Source organism: Herpailurus yagouaroundi, unplaced genomic scaffold (assembly GCF_014898765.1).
Source record: "Herpailurus yagouaroundi ecotype Mexico unplaced genomic scaffold, PumYag 203, whole genome shotgun sequence".
Taxonomy (NCBI): Eukaryota; Metazoa; Chordata; class Mammalia; order Carnivora; family Felidae; genus Herpailurus; species Herpailurus yagouaroundi.
The window spans coordinates 11421799-11442497 of NW_024412434.1; the positions used below are offsets into that span (position 1 = coordinate 11421799).

The following is a 20699-nucleotide window of genomic DNA, read 5'->3' on the forward strand; positions in this document are numbered from 1 at the left end:
TGATCCTTGTGTCTGTGAACGTATCAACAATAACTGCCGTCCGTTGCCTATCAAGGGCCAGGTATCATGCTAAGTGTTCTGCATGTATCACCTTTTATTTATTTATTTTTTAATGTTTATTTATTTTTGACAGAGAGAGAGAGACAGAGCATGAGTGGGCGAGGGGCAGAGACAGGGAGACACAGAATCTGAAACAGGCTCCAGGCTCCGAGCTGTCAGCACAGAGCCCGACGCGGGGCTCGAACCCACGGACCGAGAGATCATGACCTGGGCCGACGTCGGTCGCTTAACCGACTGAGCCACCCAGGCACCACTACCCTGTGGATTTTAACATAATGCAGTTGTTGAGTTGTTGTAGGACATGATTGAAATGTCGGAACATTTTATACCTAAAAGCTGTAAGATGACGACTTTCCGGAGCCCTCCCCCAAACACGTGATTCATATAATGTTAACACGTAATTTACACAATGAGTGGACCTATAACATAGATCTGATAAAGGCATCCCAGATCTGTAAACTTGAAGCTTACGGACACCGACAACCAGGTGCTCAGGTAATACTCATTTTCCCTTTACATCAAACCAAGTTAAATATTTTGGAGGCCAAAATGAATATGAAGCAGTTTCCTGACACTGTTCTTGTCGATTCCATACTCCTGGTGGTATTTTCACCGACTGTTACCCACAGTGTAATGTTAGCTAGCGTATGTCTTTCTACACCAACAATATTTTTTGACACTGAGAACTCGAAAAAAATCATAGTGATAAAGATGCTTTATTTTTACTTGACTTCTACTGGAAATTTAAAAAGAAAAGGTAGGAAGAGCCCCTCTTGTAAACGAGGGTGGAAACTCTGGACCCAGGTTTGCTTTCTGTTAGCCAAACCTTGGTAAAGCCACAGAGGAGAGAGTCAGCAGGTTACATCAGAAGGCACCGCACTCGCAATGAATCGATCAGGAACTCATCATGAATCAGAGAAGTAGGGCTTTCTGAAAGCCAGTCCGTGTCCCGTGACACGTTACTTATAACGTCCTCAAAACCCAACCCATTTAACTTGGTGATAGTTATGTTTGTTCTTTGACTAGGAAGCAGTTCGAGTGACAAGGTACAAAAAATAATAAGCATGCAGCCCTTTATTGAGTTTTGCAAAGCCTCTGCTTATCGTTCTGTATATTACATGACTGTGTTATACAAATACATTTATTTACAAAAACACTCTATCTGTGCAAACTCGTTGCTTTTTAAAAATGCACGGGTATCCCCATTTCTGCCCATCCCAAGATATATTTTTAAAGCATGCATAAAAATTAACTTTGGTGTGCGAAAACTACTCTGTGCTGCCACATACGGTATTTTTTATTAGGCCTATTTATATATGTACAAAAGTTGATCAGTTTACAGAACCGTACAGAAGTGTACATGTTTAAAATCCACAATGCAAGAGTGTGGGTCACCAGGTCTCAGGAAACAAAGGAAGGGTTTAGATACTGGAAAGGAAACAACTAGAGAACCCCAATATGTTAAGAGAAAGAAACAAGAGAAAGAAAGAAAGAAAGAAAAGCAAAGAAAACTAGCTTGCTTGGGCTGCAAATTATTATACATAATTCTCACGGCAGTGCAATAGGTTTGATAAACTGCCTTCTACATGTGCCTCATGTCGGCTCGTGTAGAAGTTCACTGGCTTTTTGTCTAGCACGCTACTTTCAAATGTACAATGCTATAGTATCAAAATGTTTTTGGCAAAAAAGATCTTGAAAGGAACCATGACGTTCTGACAAAAATAGAAATCTGTAATAAAGCTAAATAACACCAAAATAAAAGGAAATATTATAGTATCTGTTTTACAATTTGTATAGATAGTCACGCTTGTGTATTTCTCGGTTTCACGTCTAGTCTCCGTAATGAAAAATATTTTTGTACAAAACATACTAAAATTCTGGAATCATACATGTTTTACATGCTGAGTACATTTTCCTCCCCGTCTCTCACACACCCTTCTCTCCTGCCAGCCACTCTTTTCGTAACACATGCTTACTTCATTTGACGGGTATCGGCTATAGACAGTAAACACTATGTAATTACAATAGCAACGAAGAAAACAAACAAGCTTCACTGACATCTATTAATCCAGTATTTAGCACATACTTAGCATTAAGCCTCAAACAGTACGGCAATATGTTACATTCGCTTGGGAAAACAGTTGTGGAAGACTGTCGAAAACCATTTTTTGTGTGTTTTTTTAAAGGTAACTCCGACTTTCACCTAACAGGATTTGGCCTTTAAGAGGTTTCCTTGGCTGTGGATGGGGTGGCTTTGCTTGAACTTCCGTTCTGTGCCTTGTAGCTGGTGAGGCCGGGAGTGTGGATGGTCCTGATGCTCTTGGCACCTTGATTCAGTGAAGTGGGGGAGGCGGGGGAGGGCGGGGAGGAGGAGGAGGAGGAGGGGGAAGGGGCTGCTCGGCCGTTTTGAGTCTGCAGTGAGAATGAGAGATGGTGGCCTTTACCTGTATGAGTGGGGCTCTGAAACTTTAAGGAGCCATTAGAGACAGAGGGGATGAGGGAGGCAGAGGGAGCAGATCGTCCTGTTTGGGGGCTGAGAGGGTTAGAAGTAACCGGTGGTTTAGTAGCAGGTGGAATAGGCAAGTTAGAGCTGTCACCACTAGAAGAGGGCAGAGAACTGCTTTTCCCAGAGCTGGGAGAAAGGGCTGGAATCTTAGAAGCAGGTAAGGAGGGGAAAGTAGGCTTACAGTCCCCACCAGCTTTCTTAGCACTTCCATTAGCCTGCAAATAAAGATGGCGGGAGACAGTTTGTCAGAAAGCTGGTAACACGATCAAACCACAGGGTCTGGCAACACAGCCCTTCTGAGAATGACTAAATAAAAGAAACCAAATCAAACCAAACCAGTTCAAGGCCTGAGCTAAGTTCTTGTTGTGCTGCACTGGACCTGGGAGAGACCCCCAAAGTACAAGAACGGAGATGTGTAGAACGGGAGGAAAGGAAGAACGGCGTAGGTGAGAAGAGGCACACCATCCCGCTACCGTTCCCGGGTGCTAGGTCGGCCATGCGTCTGGGTGATTACTGGGGTGGGGCGGGGGCATGGTGACGGACAGTTAATGTGCCTCTAATGCAATGCAGTCAGCATATACGTTAGTACTGGTGACTTTCAGGGCAGCTCAAGGACAGGTCTGACTCGGTTTCCCGAGGTGTTCTGATGAACCACTACATTCACCCAAAGAAAAGCCGACGGGCCCGGCACCTTGTGTTAACAGTTAAACTTTGGAGTCACAAAGTAAAAGATGTTTTATTGCAAGCATGCAGAAGCGTGGTGAAAAGTTTAACGAAGGTTTTTAGACTTTCTTCATGCCCCAGATCCAGGGTGTCTACGTAAACCATATCTTACAAAGAAAACATGATATTTGGTATAAACTAAGTCAGTGACTTGCTTCTTAAACGCAACAGCGTCCATCCAAAATTGGGTTTAAGGTAAAACTACCTGACGGTATTGGCGGGGGTCCTGCAGTTTGGACTGCTTGCCAGGCTTGTCCAGGCTTCCGGGTCTGTTCTTGGAACTCATGGGGACCGGCATCCTGCTCGTCTGTGGGGTCCCGGTGGCGCCCTGTGGGAAGGAGCAGTGGGAGGGGAAGAGGAGAAGCACGTGAGCGGATTGTCACGCAAGCCCTCCCACTGTGTGCAGAAGCTCAACGTGAGAAGCCACAGCCCTACATGCAGGACAGATCTAGGAGACGGACATCAGGAGACACCACTGGGGTTAATTTGAAGAATCAAACAGAATGAATCTGCTCCACTACTGATCAAACGGATTTTAATGTGAGTATCAGAGCAATCATTTCAACAGCACATGACTGACCCAGCGTCCTCTGCGTTTACCCAACACCAATCAGCAACAGAGGTAAAAAGAGCATCAATTAGCTGTTAGACACCTAGTTGTTGTTGTTCTGAAGGTGAGGGAGAAAGTGTGAGAGAAAGGGATCGTGGCGAACAGACAAAAATAAAACCACAATGAGCCACCTGAAAGGAAGCAAGTAAATCACAAGACACCTGTTGCTAATGGTGATTATGGCAGATGTAAGAAAGCAGCTGGGTCTTTTCGTTTTCCATCAGACCAAGATACCTTACGTGAGGCTGAAGGTACGGACGAGGGGGGCTCTAGGGCAGTGGGAGCTTCATCCAGAACTAGCAGGGAGCGGGGAGAGGCCTCTTGGGCTCTGTGGGCTGAGCTTGCAACAGAATCTCTGTTGGAAGAGCATGAAGCGTCCACTAGGGCTCTTGGACTCATTTCACTGATTGTGGTTTCAAGCTGTTTGATGGTCTGCTCCAGGCTGTCCAGCGTCCGGTAGGTATTTTTTCTAATTTCGTCAGTTCTGGAAATCACAGATGCGTTCTCTGCACTGGGCGGCTCTGGTCTCCTAAGCATACTCTTGGGGGCGTCTTCAGGTTGGGACCTAGTGATTTCAAATCGTTTAGCTTCCTTGTGCTGCTTCAAAGTGCCGTCCTCCTCCTCCTCCTCGTAGACCACCACCTGCAGCGTCTTCTTCCCCGTTTTGGTTCCCGTGCGAATTGCCTGAGTGAGAGCAGCCAGTTGCTTTTTAGGGAATTTGAATTTGAACTTCTTCTTGGGGCTTTCAAACTGGTCATCCGTCACGTCACCCTTGCTTTCTGCACTTGGAGAATCTGCGTGGCTGAACCTGCTCAGCTCTTTCTTACTCGTTTCCTGTCCTGGGGGTTCAGCCTCTGGTGAAAGGCAGTGTGGCTGGAATGTACCATCAGCCTGCTGCCCTGATCCGGGGCTGCCGGATGCAACCTTCTTATGCAACTTTTGGGAAGTGTTATTCTGGAGTACAGGGTCTCCGTTTTCCTCCCCTTCCTCCTCCTCTATCTTTTCCTCTGTCATCATCCTCTCTAATTCCTCGTCGCATTCCTCGAATATGGTTGAAAGTCTCTTATATGCAGCCCGGATGTCCATGGGCTCGTCAAAAATGATGATAACTGGTTTCTTGTCTAGGCACACGACTGGCTCTTCGTTTTCAGCTCCTTCTTGTGGGGACATTGCTTCTTTCTTGGCATCAATGTTAACCGTCTGTACATCTTCCCCCTTTTGGCTCACTATGTCGCGGACCTCCCCACTGGAGAGCACCTGGACGGCAGTTTTGGTGATCATGAAGGCGATGTTGTCGGTGGTCGCATTTTCTTCAGTGGGAGAACTTGGTGTCGATTCTCCATCCTCGCTGGAGTTCACGCTAGCATGCCGTGCCCCCTTGGGTCTTAGAGCAACCTGGCTGAACTCGGTCATGTGAACCTCTTCATCTTGAGTTCTGACATCACACGTGCTCAATTCAGTTGACCTAGCGGGAGAGGGAAGGTCACACCTATCTGCGTTTTCCTGTCTTTCTAGTCTCATCTCCTTCGTCTTTCCATAATTCATCTTCTGATTCTCAGCGTCAGGCACAGGGTACTGCGGTCCTGAGCTCTTAGGTCCTTTGTTTATTTCATCTAATGAACAAAGGCCAGAGTAACTGGGATTGACCTTAGACACATTTTTCTGGGTATAGTTTCTACTGTCTTTAAATAAACGTTTGCCGGATATGGGATTTTCCTTCTTTAGGATGTCTGTTTTATACTCTGATGTTCTTGATGCATCAGAAACACTATTCTCCATTGCTATTTCCCATTTAGGATGGTCAAGGGGTGTGAGAGCCCCTGTGGGAACCTGAGAGGGAAGTGGAGGAGGGAAACCACACACATTAATCAGAACAGGATCCGCGAAAGGGGGCAATGAATCTGCATGGTATCCGTCGGAACGTAGATTTGCTAAACTCACCTTTCGGGATTCCATTTGGGGGCCGTTTTCATATTCGACGTCAGATTTCCGAACGTCTTCATGGAAAAATTCCAAATTCTGGTAGAATAGTGTAGGACATGTTACTGCACAAAACCACATCCCCCCACCAAAGTGGACTATAACTAAATCGTTCCTTTAATCACACTTCCAGAACCTGTGGGCCAAGCACATCTGCCAAAGCCTAGACAGCTCTACCTTGGCTGGCTTTGTTGTTCTCCAGCTTCCAAACACGCCCTGTGTTCGCACGAGACGAAAATCTCAATTAGCAAAATAGTTTAGGGATTTGCAAAATTGGTGAGGGAGCAGTTAAGAGAATAAAAGGATCGATTCTGTATCCACACGTTCTCTCTCCAGCCTCTGATTGTGAGCTTAGCAGAATCGAAAACGGGAAGAGAGGTGTAGCGCAGTAGAAAGCACAGTATCTCGGCAGGCAGAAGCTTTTTGGTTCTAATCCAGCTCTGCCCCTTAACTGTGTCACCTTCACTTTCCTGGGCCTCCGTTTTCTTGTGTATAGACTGGGGAACTAGACCAGAACCCTTCCAGCTAGTTACTTCGGTACTATCTCTGCTGCTTTTCTGGAAACTGTCCTGTAAGGACTCTGCCCCAGTTGGGTGTAGTACTTGGAGATGAAACGAAAACCTTATTTTTCCCTGTTCAAATGACAGACTGACAGTGTATTTGCAGTTTGCACTTGGACTTGGCCAAGTCAAGTGTCACAATAACCTTCAACCTAATAATACCCAAGGCGGTCAAATCCAAATTCAGAATGATAATGCTGCCAAAATACCCTCAAAATACCTCCAAAGCAGATATTGGAGACTACAGCGGTGACTTTGACATCGTAAGTCAGCTTCTAGTCTCTGTATTCTCGGATACAGAGCGAAGGTCCATTTCTGCGGGTGTCACCGAGATTCAGGACGTGAGGACCCAGCAGTGAGGCTCAGGTCCGGACAGTGCTTCACCGGGAAGCGTGGCCTTGTCTGGCCCGTGTGTATCAGCTCCCTTGGGCTCTGCCACGACACTAACACTAGCTGTGCCTTGTCGCTTCCAAGGCACTGCTGCCCTTTCTTCTTGCTGCCCAAGCCCGAAAGGAAGAGGTGGTTACAGGGGGAAGGGACACAATCCCGAGAAGGTTGTCTGGCTAAAGCAATGACAACATAACAAAGCATAATAACCGGGCCCGCCCAAGTCAACCCACAGCAACCCCACCGCCCTGTTACAAATGGAAAGGATGTCCATACACATTCAAGGAATAACACACAAACACCAAAGTCAGTATTAATCACATGGAAACATCGTACGGGATACAAGGTGCATTAGCCACCGGATACCTCCTGTTAAACCTCCCCTCCTCCTCCCGGTAAGGCCCCAAACCAGTGCAACAATTCGGCCGGTGCAGACGAACAACATGAGGTCTTTTGTGGGATTTTAAATTTGGATCATTAAACAACTCACACATCCAATAAAAGGTTTAAGAAGAAAAGCAAGAGAGGTTTCGGACTAAGGTTTCAACCCCAAACACGGAGGCAGCAGAGCATGCTAGGACATGAGTGAGAATTTACCCCGGAATTGGAGAAGGAGTCGACATGTAATCTAGACACGACACGTGGCCCAGTGCCTGGGGTCAGCGCTGGCATCTGTCTGACTGGTCAGGGCCCATGCCATACCCACTGCTAAGTATTTCAAACGTCACCCAGAGACACACATATTTTAAAAGGGGTGTGGTAGCAGGAATCCTCCGATGAAAGCCACTAAGGTAAAGATGTCAAGGGTAGGTTTCACATGACCTGTTACTTTTGTTACTGGGCTAGAAAAAAAGAACGGAAGTCTCACAACAAGTGCATTAACTGTATCCAGGGTAGCTCGGTCACAATTGTCATGTCATCTCACAATGATATCTCAGAGGTAATCTTAGAGGGTCAAGACTGCGTAAAATGTGGTTAAACCTCTTAATGTCTGTTTATAGGTAGGTCCTGAGGTTTGGATTGTTCAGAAAACTGTGTAGCAGGCTCTAAATGCATATGGCAATCAAGCAAAATCAGAGACCCAGTTATAGGAAAATTGTACACAAGTGAAGCATTAGGCTGGCACCTCATGATGATAAGGAGAAAATTTTAAAGAAATACTTGATTTATAGAAGAGTAGACGAATAGCCCAGGAGGAGTGCTGACAAAAATGTGGGGAGAAGTCTGATACTCATGGTTATTATGAGACAGGTCAATCTGCTGCGTAGAAGTATCTAAAACAAGCTCTTAAGTGCCTATACGGCTCTCCCTACAGACTTGGCCTATTATCCGACGGACTCCTGATTGAGGTGAAGGGTATCTAAAGGCTATGGCTTTCTAATTGCAAGGCGAGAAATCTTATGCAACTTTTCAGCCAATCAGCAAAGTTCTACGAGACAACGATGATCTCTAGAGGGATCTTTCGGAAGTTCCCAGTTCCCAGTGTTTCAGACAGACATCGGCCCAGGTATGCCCTGTGACTCAGGATATTCCAGGGCCTTTCATGAGGTGGTTTTACTTAGGGCCACTGTAGGGCAATCCCACAGACTGAAAGAGGAGTATATTTCAAATAGGATGTCATGGGTTCACTTGAAAGTAACAGGAGATTCTCTTCAGGAGAAAGATTTAACAGCAATAATCTCATAACCTCTCCTGCTGCACAGAGATGCCCCCCACCCCCCCCCCCCCCCCCACCTCGGCAGACCTAGTTTGCAGGAGGCCCTGGGATGGTTGTGAGGCAGGGAGGAGGAGGCCGGTCTCCTTGTCAGGGCCTCACAGCCCGGGGCTGTCAGCCCCAGGACCGCATCTCTTGAAGGATTATGCTAGAATAGCCCTCTGATTCGTGATCCTTCATCTCCCTCACTGAGGCTTCTTTCACGGGGACTGAGGTGCCCACCGGGAGTAGCTATTAGGCTACACTACGGCTGATTTGTTTGACTTTATTTAGGGGAAACTCGAACCTAGTCCTCGCGAAAAGTGCTAGGACCGGAGTGGGTCACGATAAGCTTTTAATCCTGAAATTCATTCAGATAAGATGGCTTTATGCCCAAGAATCCTAAACGCTCTAGAGCCAACTCAGAAAGTTGAAGCTCACACATTCAGGCTAATGTCCTTTCCCTAAAGGACTTACGTAATGACGGTGAACTTTGTTTTAGAGCCCGGACAGCTGTCCTGAAGCCATTAGGACGCCACAATGTGTATGAGCACTGAGCTTACACCGAACTTATTGTCTTGCAAGGTGTAGTTTGAGAATTTGTCCTACTTAGCGCAAATTCTGTCTGGCGTTCCTGAACACGTGTGCAAACACATATGCGTCGTTTCTACGAGGATACACCCAGGGATGATGAGCATATAGCTCTGTGGTGTGTTTTCTCCCTACACTCTAAGGCTTGCAGCTACTTCTGACACAGGCGTGTGGGATCTAGAAGACACGTTAAGAATTAGAAAAAGTGCTACATACTTGACTGATGTTTCCATTTACTTCTAGAGTTCTAGAAAATCTTGCAAGGGGGATACTCTTTAGTTTGGGAAGATAATGCCCAAGTTCTGCATAGACTATTACAGGAACACACAGTGCACGCTGGGAACCCGAACCAGGCATCTCTGATTAAACCTAAGGCTGTGTCTCTGTTAGTTTAAAAAAAAAACAAAACAAAACAGGTGAGAGGGAAAAAGAGGGCACAGAAAGGACAAACGCAGGAGCGGTGTTAGTGTCAGAGCAAGGAAAGAAGGACCATTCGACTGTGTGGCAAATGTGTAACTGCCACGTTACCTTCTTCTCCTTGGGTGGGACTGTGGCCCCCGGCCTAGTGTCTTTAACGTGACTGTCAGCCCGGGACTGCTCAGCGTGACTGTTTGAATTTACATCCATAAAGGAACACTTCTGGAATGCCTAAGGGATTAAAATACTGAGGTTAACAGGGATGCCGGCGTAGTGAGGAGGGAGGAGGGAACAGACAGGGAGTCTGGAGGCGTGGAGACCCCAGCCTAGTCCTGCCGGGCGGTCACACCAGGGACGGGGAGGCGGCGCCACGAAACCTGGTTTGGCATTTGGCCTCAGAGCAGCAAAGCTGAGCTCTGAGCCAGAGGCAGAGGCTTCCTCACTGGCTGTGCCACGGCGTGATAAATGGACAGAACCCTTGGAACGCATGCCCTTTGTGGGGTGTCTGGGTGCCTCGGTCGGTTGAGCGACTGATTCTTGATCTCAGCTCAGGTCTTGATCTCACAGTTTGTGGGACTGAGCCCTGCACTGGGCTCAGCGCTGAAAGCGTGGAGCCTGCTTGGGATCCTCTCTCCCTCCCCCTCTCTCTCTGCCCCTCCCCTGCTTGCACTACTCTCTCGTCCAAAGTGTGCAGAGCCCGATTGGGATTCTCTCTCTCTCTCTCTCTCTCTCTCTCTCTGCCCCTCCTCTGCTTGCACTACTCTCTCGTCCAAAGTGAGCAGAGCCCGATTGGGATTCTCTCTCTCTCTCTGCCCTTCTCCCCTGCTTACACTACTCTCTCGTGCAAAATAAACTTTAAACAAACAAACAAACAAAAAAGAATACAGTAGTAACATAGTAACAGGTACTCCCACATTCTAAGGTGCTCTGAGGTGCATTTAGAATAAAGTGATGCTCCTGAGTGCCCATGGGGTTCTGAGCTGCCTCCTTTCTGCCTGAGCTTCTAGATCTGTCCTAGAAAACTATCAATTTCAGTTCTAGGAGTCCACCCCAGTTTGGGTGAACAGTGGGTGAGGGAGGCCAGTCCTCAGACAAACAGAAAGCACAGGCTGTGTCTGCGGGGCAGAGAGGGAGTGACAATATGGTCACGAAAGCAGGAAAGATGAAGAACCCAGCACCCAAGCTTCTTGAAATCAGTGGCTCTCAATTCAACTACATGTTACCTAGTTAAAAAAAAATTTTTGTTACCCAGGCCTCACACAGAGAATAATTAATTCAGAATTAATTCACAGGCCTTTTTTTTTTTTTTTAACTCCTCCAAATAATTGAAACTTGCAGTCAGGATTAAAGATCAGCTATTTCGATGAAAAATCCCAAATAACTGCCTCAATATTTTCTTACTGTCAAATATGGTCCTTTGGAAATACCTCCGTGGGCAGAAAGAATATCCCAGGCCCGTGCCAAGTTGACTGTTTCAGCACGGGTCCTAAAACACGACTTGAGCCGATGCCTGGGACCTTCCCCGGCTCTTCTGTTTCTCTGCTTGTTCCCTCTTCCTGAAGCCGGTGTTCTGGCTCCCCCCTTGCGGTCTCTCAGACACCCCAGTCCTAGAGGGCCCTGGAGATGCCCATTGAGGCCACCTGCCATCTCTGCTGGGCTGTCAGACCCTGGACTTTGGAGCCTCTGGTTTTTTCTGACGCCTGGTAACACACAGCAGGAAACTGTTCCACAGTCACACTCAGGAGGCCGCATCTGCTCCTTGTCCTGCCTCGGGGGCATCTAAGTGCAGAGCCCAAGTGCGCAGCTGACCTTCTGATGCAGCGGGTAGGGTCCCTACCCCAGAAGGAGGGCTCTTGGCTTTGGTTAAGTCAGGCTTAGAGCACTTGATTCACCAGTATTACCTAACCACCAATAACACAACAAGAAACCACATACTCCAGGCTTTGAAAACTTTCAAAGAAACCATCAGAGATATTTAGACGTCAGTGGTGGGAAATATTCCCAAGTGATGAGCTCTAAAGCGCAGCTGGAACAAGTAAATGACTTCTCTTAGGGGGCTAGTGCAGGATTATCCATGAGCCTAAAAGTTTCTACTTCTTGGATTAGGAGTGACTGTTCACCTTGCACAGATGTAAAATTACCTAGTTCTTCGTCATCCATTTGAACCAAACTGGGCCACGATCAATTTAAACCATGCTTTGGGGCAGAGGCTACAACGAACGGTCCCAGAATCTGCCTACACATCTCAGGATGAGCACCAATCTCCCGACGACAAGCAGCCCGGCCATGCCAGTGTCATTAGCCAGAGGGTCCTCCCTGGATCACTGAGCGACGGACGCCTCCACCCTCTCAACTGTTTCGTGCATCGCTAACTGTATACATCTATGGTTCCTATGTATGACATTCTTTAAACGTCCTAAAAATCTGTCAGCGATCTGATTGGTGGAGGGGATGTCCTAGGCCAGTCTGAGAGAAGCTCAGAAGGGCTCACCCCTGTGACAAATCAACCAGCAGCCCTGTAAATCCAAACAGCCCAATTTTGGTAGTTATTACCACGGAAAGCAGAGTGGAACAACCGTGGTAGAAATGACATGGCTTAAAAGTTCTCTTTACTCCACATGAAGAATGCAGACCCATGGTGCGTGCACTGGTGAAGAGGCAATGTATTTTGGAGCCCTAAGTGTGTGATCTGACCATGTGATCTGACCATCCAGAGAGGGGAAAAAATGCTACAGTGAGTATGGGTCAAAATGAAATACTCTATGAACAGACTTTGGTCTGGGAATTGTGCATGCCTCTGATGAGAAAAGTTCTTAGAACATACACCCAGGGTAGGTTCACATCCATGATTTGAATGTGGGGTAAACTTTGAGTACAGTTTCTGTACCCCATCCTTAATCCTAGGAGTGGACTGTGTCAATTAATTAAAAAATAAAAATCTAAAACTAATAAATAATCATTTCGCAAACAGGGCAAAGAAAATGGGAAATGAAATCATTCCGTTTTTCTGCATATTTGAAAAGATGATGCTGACACCGAATGGGAACTTGGCATGAAGGACAGAAGACCTAAGGGCAGCCATTCTAAGTATTAAAACCAAAGTTTTTATGAGACCCACGTGAAGGAGGCCTTAATCAGTCCTTACGAAGACAAGACAGTGGCTGATATTTTGGATCCCTGTCTGAATTGCTTTTGAAATGAATGGACTATTAAAAGCAAGGAAAGTAAATCCTCTTGGCCGGAGCTAGGAAAACTCACAGTTCATTTCCCGTATAAACTTCCTGAGTTGTTTTGTGAAACAGTCATTCCTTACACACGTCATGAAGTACCCTGAGGGTAGTTCAGCGCCATCTTGGAAAACTGGAGGCCAAGGCCAGAAGATGCTGCTTACGAGGCCTAGGTCCAAAGGCTCCTTGCCAGCCCTCTCTAGCTAATGGATCTGTGAGAGACGTAGCCAGAGCGGCCTAGGTAGGAAGGCAAGGAGCCACAGCCAGTTACCTCATCCACATACCTGGAGTTCCGCCATTATTTTGTCTCCTTCCTCTTCTTCCTCCTCGTCCTTTGAGGACGAGGTAGCGACTGGCGGTGGGGATGGGGTCCAGGTGGAAGCCAGCTCCTCGGTCGGACACTTAGTGGCTCTAGCCTGGGGGCTTGGTCCAGCATCTTCACTGCTTGCCTGTGGAAGATTCAAATCACAGATATTAGCTCAACGCCTCTAGGGGCTGGCAAAAAGAGGCACAGATTACAGCAACACACGTTCCCTTACTGCCTGGCATGTCGGCTTCCTACCTCTTCAAATCGAGTCGAAAGACTATTAATATCCCTTGCTTTTAGTTTGGGTTTTTTTTTTTTTTTTGTACAAGCTGCCATTTTGGTGAATGGGTTGAAGATTTTAAATAAAGTTATAACAACTCAACATTTGGTGCCTTTGAGAAAGGCCTGCCCGTACTACATCTCCTTGGAAATTGTATTTTACATTTAACACAAAAGACCACACTTGCCAAGTTAAGTGACAGCTAAAGCCCACTGAACACCTTTCTGTACAGACTCTTACAACCGTGTTAGCTAGTCTCACTTAGCTTTTGTAAGGTGGACTTTCCTTTGCGTCCCCTTCTACTCCATTTTCAATCTTATGAGGCCCTTGCTGGAGAAGTAGCTTGTGATTTGCATTTTACATTGTTGCAGCTACAAGTCAAGTAAGGATAGAGCAGGTGGTGCTGAGTCTAGTCCAATAACACTGGCTGACATTTTCCCATCTGTGGGGCTTCCTGTGATGTAGCTTAATCAATTCTCTCCTCCGCCTTACTACTTTCTGTGTTCTACGTGAGAATAGAGAGAACCTTGTCTAAGGGTATCATTTGAACTCAGAGACCAGTTCACCAGAGCTGAACCCATCGGACCTTAGCGGTGATGTTCTCCTTCCTGCTGGTGTAGACCACATCGCCGGACCTCGTGGTGGTGAGCCCTGATCCTGGCAGGTAGCTCCGCCGAGGGGGTGGGGGAGGAGGAGGTGGGGACTTACCCCCCAGCTTGTCCAAGTCTTGTTCGGAATTCGGAGAGTCTTCTGGAAAACAGTGTGTCATTGCAAAATAACCTCTTTGCAAGAGAACTTTCAAAACAGTGTATTTCTATAAACTTGATGCAATCTGATGTAAACATCTCTCTGTTCTCTCCATAGTGCCAGGATTAAAGGCATAGACCCTATAGCCCGACTGACTTGAAATCCCAAAAACACCCTGCACAAGTTAATTAACTTCTCTCTGCCTCAGTTGTGTCATCTATTAAATGGGTATCATAATAATCCTCTCCACTGGGATGCTGTGGAGATTAAATACCTTAATATACACGAAGCATTTAGAACAGTGCTTAGTGACTTACTGTAAATGCAATACAAGTATGAGCTATCATTATTAAAAAAATATGTGCATATATATATATGTGCATACATATACACACACATATATATATGTAGCATATATACATATGTATATATATTTTAAGTAGGCTTCATGCCCAGTGTGGAGCCCAACATAGGGCTTGAACTCAGGGCCCTGAGATCAAGACCTGAGCTGAGATTAAGAGTCAGATGCTCAGGGCGCCTGAGTGGCTCAGATGGTTAAGCGTCCGACTGTGGCTCATGTCATGATCACACAGTTGGTGAGTTCGAGCCCCCCCTCAGGCTCTCCGCTGTCAGTGCAAAGCCCATGTCAGATCCTCTGCCTTCCTCTCTCTCTGCCCTTCCCCTGCTCACTCTCTCATTCTCTCTCAAAAATAAACATTAAAAAAAAAAAAAAAGAGTCAGATGTTCAACCGACTGAGCCATCCAGATGCCCCAAGAGCTATCGTCATTAAGTAAAACTTCTGGGTATTCCTTGGAGAGATGAAATATTAGAGCTTAGAGACAAATCCAGAGCCCCTCGCATGGCTGCTAAAGGAAGGACGTGAGAGACGGTGTTATTAGCAGGAGGAGTTTGTGCAGGGGATGTTAGAATAGAATCTGGCCGATGAAGGGCCAGGAGGAAATGCAAGGCAGATGAACAGAAAACAAAGTCAGGGACAAAATGGACTCTTGGTCCTGGTTATGTGGTTGGAAAGGGTTCTCTGTTAATGAAAGGAGGCAGTAAACACAGAAATGCAGAAGGAGAAGTTGGCATTGACACCAAAGGTTAGGAAATATAGATATCTACTTAGCTTTCTCCAGAAAAATGTCCAGAAAAGGCACTTAACCAGATTCAAACCTCCTCATTTCTGTCCTTTATCATCATTCCTCACCTCTGCCTTTTACCAGCCTGAACCCAAGTGCGCACTAAAGCAGCAGAAGCAGAAACTTGGGGTTGGACCTTCCAACTGCGCTTTGCCCCAGCTCTCTCTAGGAACACGGCCTGCCCTCTCAGGAATATGTTTGTCCTTTCTGAGCAACCTAGTCAGAGCTGTTTGAGGGACACGCTTGAGAAGTTTCTACTTAAAGCTGTAGTAAGGGTGTGGGTGCTCATCAGGGTGAAAGGCCAGTGGTTACGTGTAGCCGACAGTTCTGGTCTCCTGCAGGAGAGTGCTGGGTGACGAGGCCCCAGCAGCAGTGGGCCACCTGGCTGGTTCCTGAGCCAGCGGCCTGGCCGGGGGACAGCCTCGTCAGCTTTGTGGGTCCCCCCAGGGACTGGCACAGGCTGACGGGCCCTGGAAGTGGGCCCAGGTCTCCTCTCCTGGGTCATGACCATGACTGCCTCTTTGCCCGGCTTTGGTCAGGCTCCTCCGAGCTCTCCTCTCCGCTAAGCCTTGTCCTTGCTCTGTCTGCTCAGCCCAGTTTTAGCAAAGAATTCCGTGAAGTCCGTTTAGCAAGAATCCCCCATTCTTGACATCTGAGCTGGTTCTTCGCTCCCTCTGCACATCCAGGCGCTTGGCCTGCCTTTTAGTGAGACTCTCCCTACCCTTGATGTATTGTATTCGGAGCTGGGTTCGGTTTCTCTCCCTGCTGCCGTGGTCTTGAATAAAGTCTTGCTTGCTCTTTTTAACAAATATCTCTGTGAATAATTTTTCTTTAACACTGACTGAGGCTACCATCTCTAAAATTTGCCACTGATTTTTTTAGGAGCTACATTTTCTAAGTAGTCAGACAATTTATACAAGAGGAAATACAAATAGCTTTTAAAAACCCTAAGCGTAGAGTTTCACCTCATTAGTAAACAAAAATCAGTAAAAGCAGTGACATCCATGCCAAATAAGTAAAAATGATAGAAACCAGCGTTTGCAGGTAACAGATTGTATCCTTATGCATTTCTGGTGGCCAGTACTTTAGCAGACTCTCTCTGAGAAGAAATCAGGCCATGTGTTAAGACAAAACAAAACAAAACAAAACAAAACAGAACAAAACAAACTCAGCTGGTGGAGCATGTGACTCTTGATCTCAGGGTTGTGAGTTCAAGTCCCATGCTGGGTATAGAGTTTACTTATAACATAACATAACATAACATAACATAACATAACATAACATGTTTAATTGAGCAAAAATACTTTGGGGAGTAATTTTTAAAAAATACTTTATGCAAATTATTTCTTTGGTTTTAAATGTTGGTTTATTTTTGAGAAAGAGGGAGACAGAGTGCAAGCGGGGGAGGAGCAGAGAGAGAGAGAGACACAGAATCCGAAGCAGGCTCCAGGCTCTGAGCTGTCAGCACAGAGCCCGACACGGGGCTCAAACTGATGAACCGAGAGATCGTGACCTGAGCTGAAGTCAGACGCTTAACTGATTGAGCCACCCAGGCGCCCCACTTTATACAAATTTTTTTTAATCTGAAGGAATAAAAAGCCCAGATGTGGTAAGATAACAAGTGCAATCACGAGAAGGAACAATTATGATTTATAACTATTTTTTATAACTTATTTGTGATTATAAAACATCAAAGGACCACCTGACAAAAGTAATAATAAGGAGAGCCAAATTAGGCCAGATGGAAACGGAATGGTGTAGACTTTTACCCATGAGAAATTCCTCACGGGGACTTTGGGGGAGAAGCCATCTTTGTGAGAACAGGGCTGCCCCTCCCGGGCCCCTTCCTCCTAAGGTACTTGCTGCCTGACCCTTCTGGTCCCTAAACAGGCCTCACCCAGCTGGGCAGGTGGGGAAAAGGGGTGAAAAACTTGGCACACACAGGCTGATGGGGGCAGTTTCAGTGAGGGGAATTTTAGAGCAGCTTTGGGGAAGGAGAACAGTGAGACAGGGTTACAGTGGTTACAAATTGTATCTACGCTCATGTTCCCGGACGTGCATGCAAGTCAAGATGGCGATTCCTTTCCAAATTAATTTTAGCTACTGGAGGAGGCACCATCGAATGTGGCTCTGAGACACTGGGCTGCAGGTAGAATGGTGTCTCTGTTCGCAACTTTAAGATCAGAGTAAGGCATGAGGCTTGTTGGTCGGAGATTTAGGAGGCTGAGTTTTCTAACGGTTATTTTATGTTCTTAGGGACACATTGAGGCTTAACTTCCATAGTCTAGTTAGTTCAATATACCATCTAATAATTTTGATTTAAAAAATGCAATTTCGCCTCATGATCTAATGTCCCCTCGGGACCTCATAAAGGCTGGCATTTTCTTCCTGCAGCATATGAAAAGCTCTTACTCTAAATGCGGCCCTCTCATTCTCCCAGCTGGTGCTGTGAAGTGTCATAAATTCACAGGAAATGTGGAAGCCGGGAATCTAAATTTTACCTTACCGGGCATTGTTCTAGTATCCTCAAGTAGAACATCGTTTCCAGGCTACGGTTATAGTTAAGAGGCAGTAGTGAGAATGTAGTGATACCTGAGGATTTGCTCCAATTTATAAGAGTCTTAAGAAGTGAGAGATTGGTGCTGCTGGCCAGCACGTGCTTACGTAGGCAGCACTGCCCTGACCCGAGGGTAGCCAGCCCGCATAGCCCTGTGAGCACCTCACCTGAAAGTTCTAGCTTGTCTACCGGAGCATCGCCCTTTGGTTGTGGGCCCAAGGCTGGTGGCATCTCCAGGTTTGGAATTGACCTCATGATGTTGGCCTGAGCTTCTTCTAGTAGCTTCTCAAACTCTTTCCCGTTATAGTGGTCCAGATTTTGCCTTTTCTCTTCCCATTTCCTCTCTGCTTTCTGAAGGAAAAGAACAAGTGAAGAAGGTTTAAAAACCAGAAGGAAGGCTAATTAGAGATTTCGTGTGGGGGTGGCGGAGAGCATAACACAGGTTAAATGTGGATAAAATAATGCTCCGGTTTCCGCACTGAGGGACATTTTTGCACATCAGACAAACGTGCCCCTGTGCTCTCTGCTGTGTAAGCCCAAGTGGTCTTCACTCACACAGAAGCAAGCTCAGAAACCCAAATGCATTCATTCCATTATTACTGAGCACTTACTGCTACTTTCAACCAATACTAATAAAAGGACACAGGGATATGCTTTCAAAAGTATGTATCCCATCACCAAGTTTTTGTTCTCGAAACTGAGTTTTCACTGCGGAGGAGATGTGCAGACAAACAGAAGCTAAGCCCAAAAACACTCACCAGGAACAAAGAATCCTACATCACAGTCCCGTGGCTAAGAACTGCTATATGGCCTCCGGGTCAAACTTTCTTACGTGTAAAATGGGGTTTATCTGGACACCCTCGAAGTTCCATCAAGTTCTCCCAATAGGGAGAATTACATGAAATGCATTTTTAAATACCTGTACATTTTTTTAAAAGGAACATTTTCCTGTGATTTCGAGGTGGCACAGTAATCCTTCCAGGAGGGCAGAGGGGAAATGGCACCAGGGTTACTAGAACCCCAACACGTAAGAACTGGAAAAGACCGACGAGATCACTTCACCAACACACTTCACACGTGAGAACGCGGATGTGTCCAAGATCCACGCTACGTAAACAAGCCTCCACTGCCACCCCTTACCACTCCCCTCCCTTCATTGTTTCTTCCTAGCTTTTTATGACCATCTGGCATACGCTGGTTCTCGGCCTCTCCCTACAAGCAGGCATGTTTCTTGAAGGCACGGACTCTGTCCCTTCTGTTCCCTGCCTGCCTCAGAGCCTCTGGGGGCTGGTGCACAGCAGGGCTCGGGGATACGGTCCGTGAAGGAAGCTCACCTTACGCAGCAGCAGTGGAGCGGGCGGCGAGGCCCAGGCCTCGTTACCGCAGATCGGGGCATTTTCTTTCTTTATTTTTTTTTTTAAATTTTTTTTTCAACGTTTATTTATTTTTGGGACAGAGAGAGACAGAGCATGAACGGGGGAGGGGTAGAGAGAGAGGGAGACACAGAATCGGAAACAGGCTCCAGGCTCTGAGCCATCAGCCCAGAGCCCGACGCGGGGCTCGAACTCATGGACCGCGAGATCGTGACCTGGCTGAAGTCGGACGCTTAACCGACTGCGCCACCCAGGCGCCCCGATCGGGGCATTTTCAGAGACGACTCGTGAGTCGAAACTGAGAATACACACGCGGCCACGATGGCCACGCCCAGTGGGTTCTCAAGAGACGTTTGTTAAATAGATGGGTCGTCCCACTGACACGGTTTCCATACAGAGATGCAGGAAGTGGCAGATTCCGCTCACTCTCAAGAGGAAACGTGTTGTTCAGTTTTCGCCCCTGCCCTGCTGGGCACGATGGAACAGAATCACTGTCAGGCAATCACATTTCACCCCTCCCGTGAGCTGCGTTTCGTCAACGGCTGGCTTGGAGGGGAGGCACAGCCGCTGACTTTGGAGCAGAGGCAGAAGCTACCTAGGGTCCAGAGGCCCGGTTGCCCTGACCGTGGCCTTGGCAATTTGAAGAGGTTATTTTTTCTTGAAACCTGAGTTATCCACTGCTGACACGCAAGAGAGGCGGGCACGGTGAGGAGCAGGGTCTGGGGTAACGACGCTGGGGAGACAAAATGTGATACTCAGGCGTGGATACCGGGCTCCTGATAGAATCTTTAAAACCATGGCGTGTTTTCTATGTCGTGTGACTCTAAGACCCAGTTTTCTCTTTCCATTTTGACGGCCTCCACCTTGCATCCTGAGACTACTCTAATGACTTCCCACCCAGCAACCTTAATTCGAGACCCCACCACCTTAATTGATTCTGTACATTGTTTCAGAGCAATTTTCTGAAGATGCTGATTTTTTATCACTGCTCTGAGGGGCCGCATTTTTTCGGACACCCACCCCATGACCTTGAGACGTCCTGGACTGGTTTGCCAGCTCCCGCACATCCTGTTCCAGTCTGTTTTGCCAGCCTCGTCTCCTCTATCTTGTTCCCATAAAACAAGTTTACTCGTGGTTCCCTTTGCTCCAGCAACCCCTCTGTGCTAGCCCTCACCAACCCTGCTCCACTTACCCAGATTCTACTGACTTTTCCAGGCCAGTAGCAAACCCTCCACCAGCCCGCATTCACCAGTGATATGCTTGAGCAGGGAGAGCTGACTCACATCTCCCCAGCCGCATGCCCACTGACGTCCTGCTGAAACTCGCAATCAGCGACGGTGGGAGAAGACGTCTCAGAAACTGGCAGATTCTATGAATCAGGGCTTCCCCCTGCCCCCACCAGAGAACTGGTTGGTAAACACTTCCCAGCACACCATGGTTTCACCTTCCCACAGGATGGGGTGTCTCACCCTTCTCTGAAATCCGACTGTTCTCTTAATCTGGCCATCGAAACCCATTTGTAGTTCAAAAAATCTCTC

The 20699-nt window shown here is 47.0% G+C and overlaps 1 protein-coding gene across 24 annotated transcripts in view; it reads right to left on the reverse strand.

Moving 5' to 3' along the window:
- Nucleotides 1-759: 759 nt before the first annotated feature.
- KIAA1217 (KIAA1217 ortholog) overlaps nucleotides 760-20699 on the reverse strand; it is a 398770-nt gene continuing 378830 nt past the window's right edge. For 12 of the 24 annotated variants that reach the window (XM_040451200.1, XM_040451201.1, XM_040451199.1 and 9 more), the window contains 8 exons: nucleotides 17956-18139; nucleotides 13928-14091; nucleotides 13039-13203; nucleotides 9639-9758; nucleotides 5841-5918; nucleotides 4134-5729; nucleotides 3495-3617; nucleotides 2281-2781 (listed from right to left, as the gene is read on the reverse strand). In XM_040451200.1, coding sequence (XP_040307134.1) covers nucleotides 2281-2781; nucleotides 3495-3617; nucleotides 4134-5729; nucleotides 5841-5918; nucleotides 9639-9758; nucleotides 13039-13203; nucleotides 13928-14091; nucleotides 17956-18139 — 2931 coding nt within the window. Of the gene's footprint in view, nucleotides 2782-3276; nucleotides 3618-4133; nucleotides 5730-5840; nucleotides 5919-9638; nucleotides 9759-13038; nucleotides 13204-13927; nucleotides 14092-17955; nucleotides 18140-20699 lie in introns of those variants that run through there. The other 12 variants (XM_040451215.1, XM_040451196.1, XM_040451216.1 and 9 more) reach the window with 10 other exon arrangements.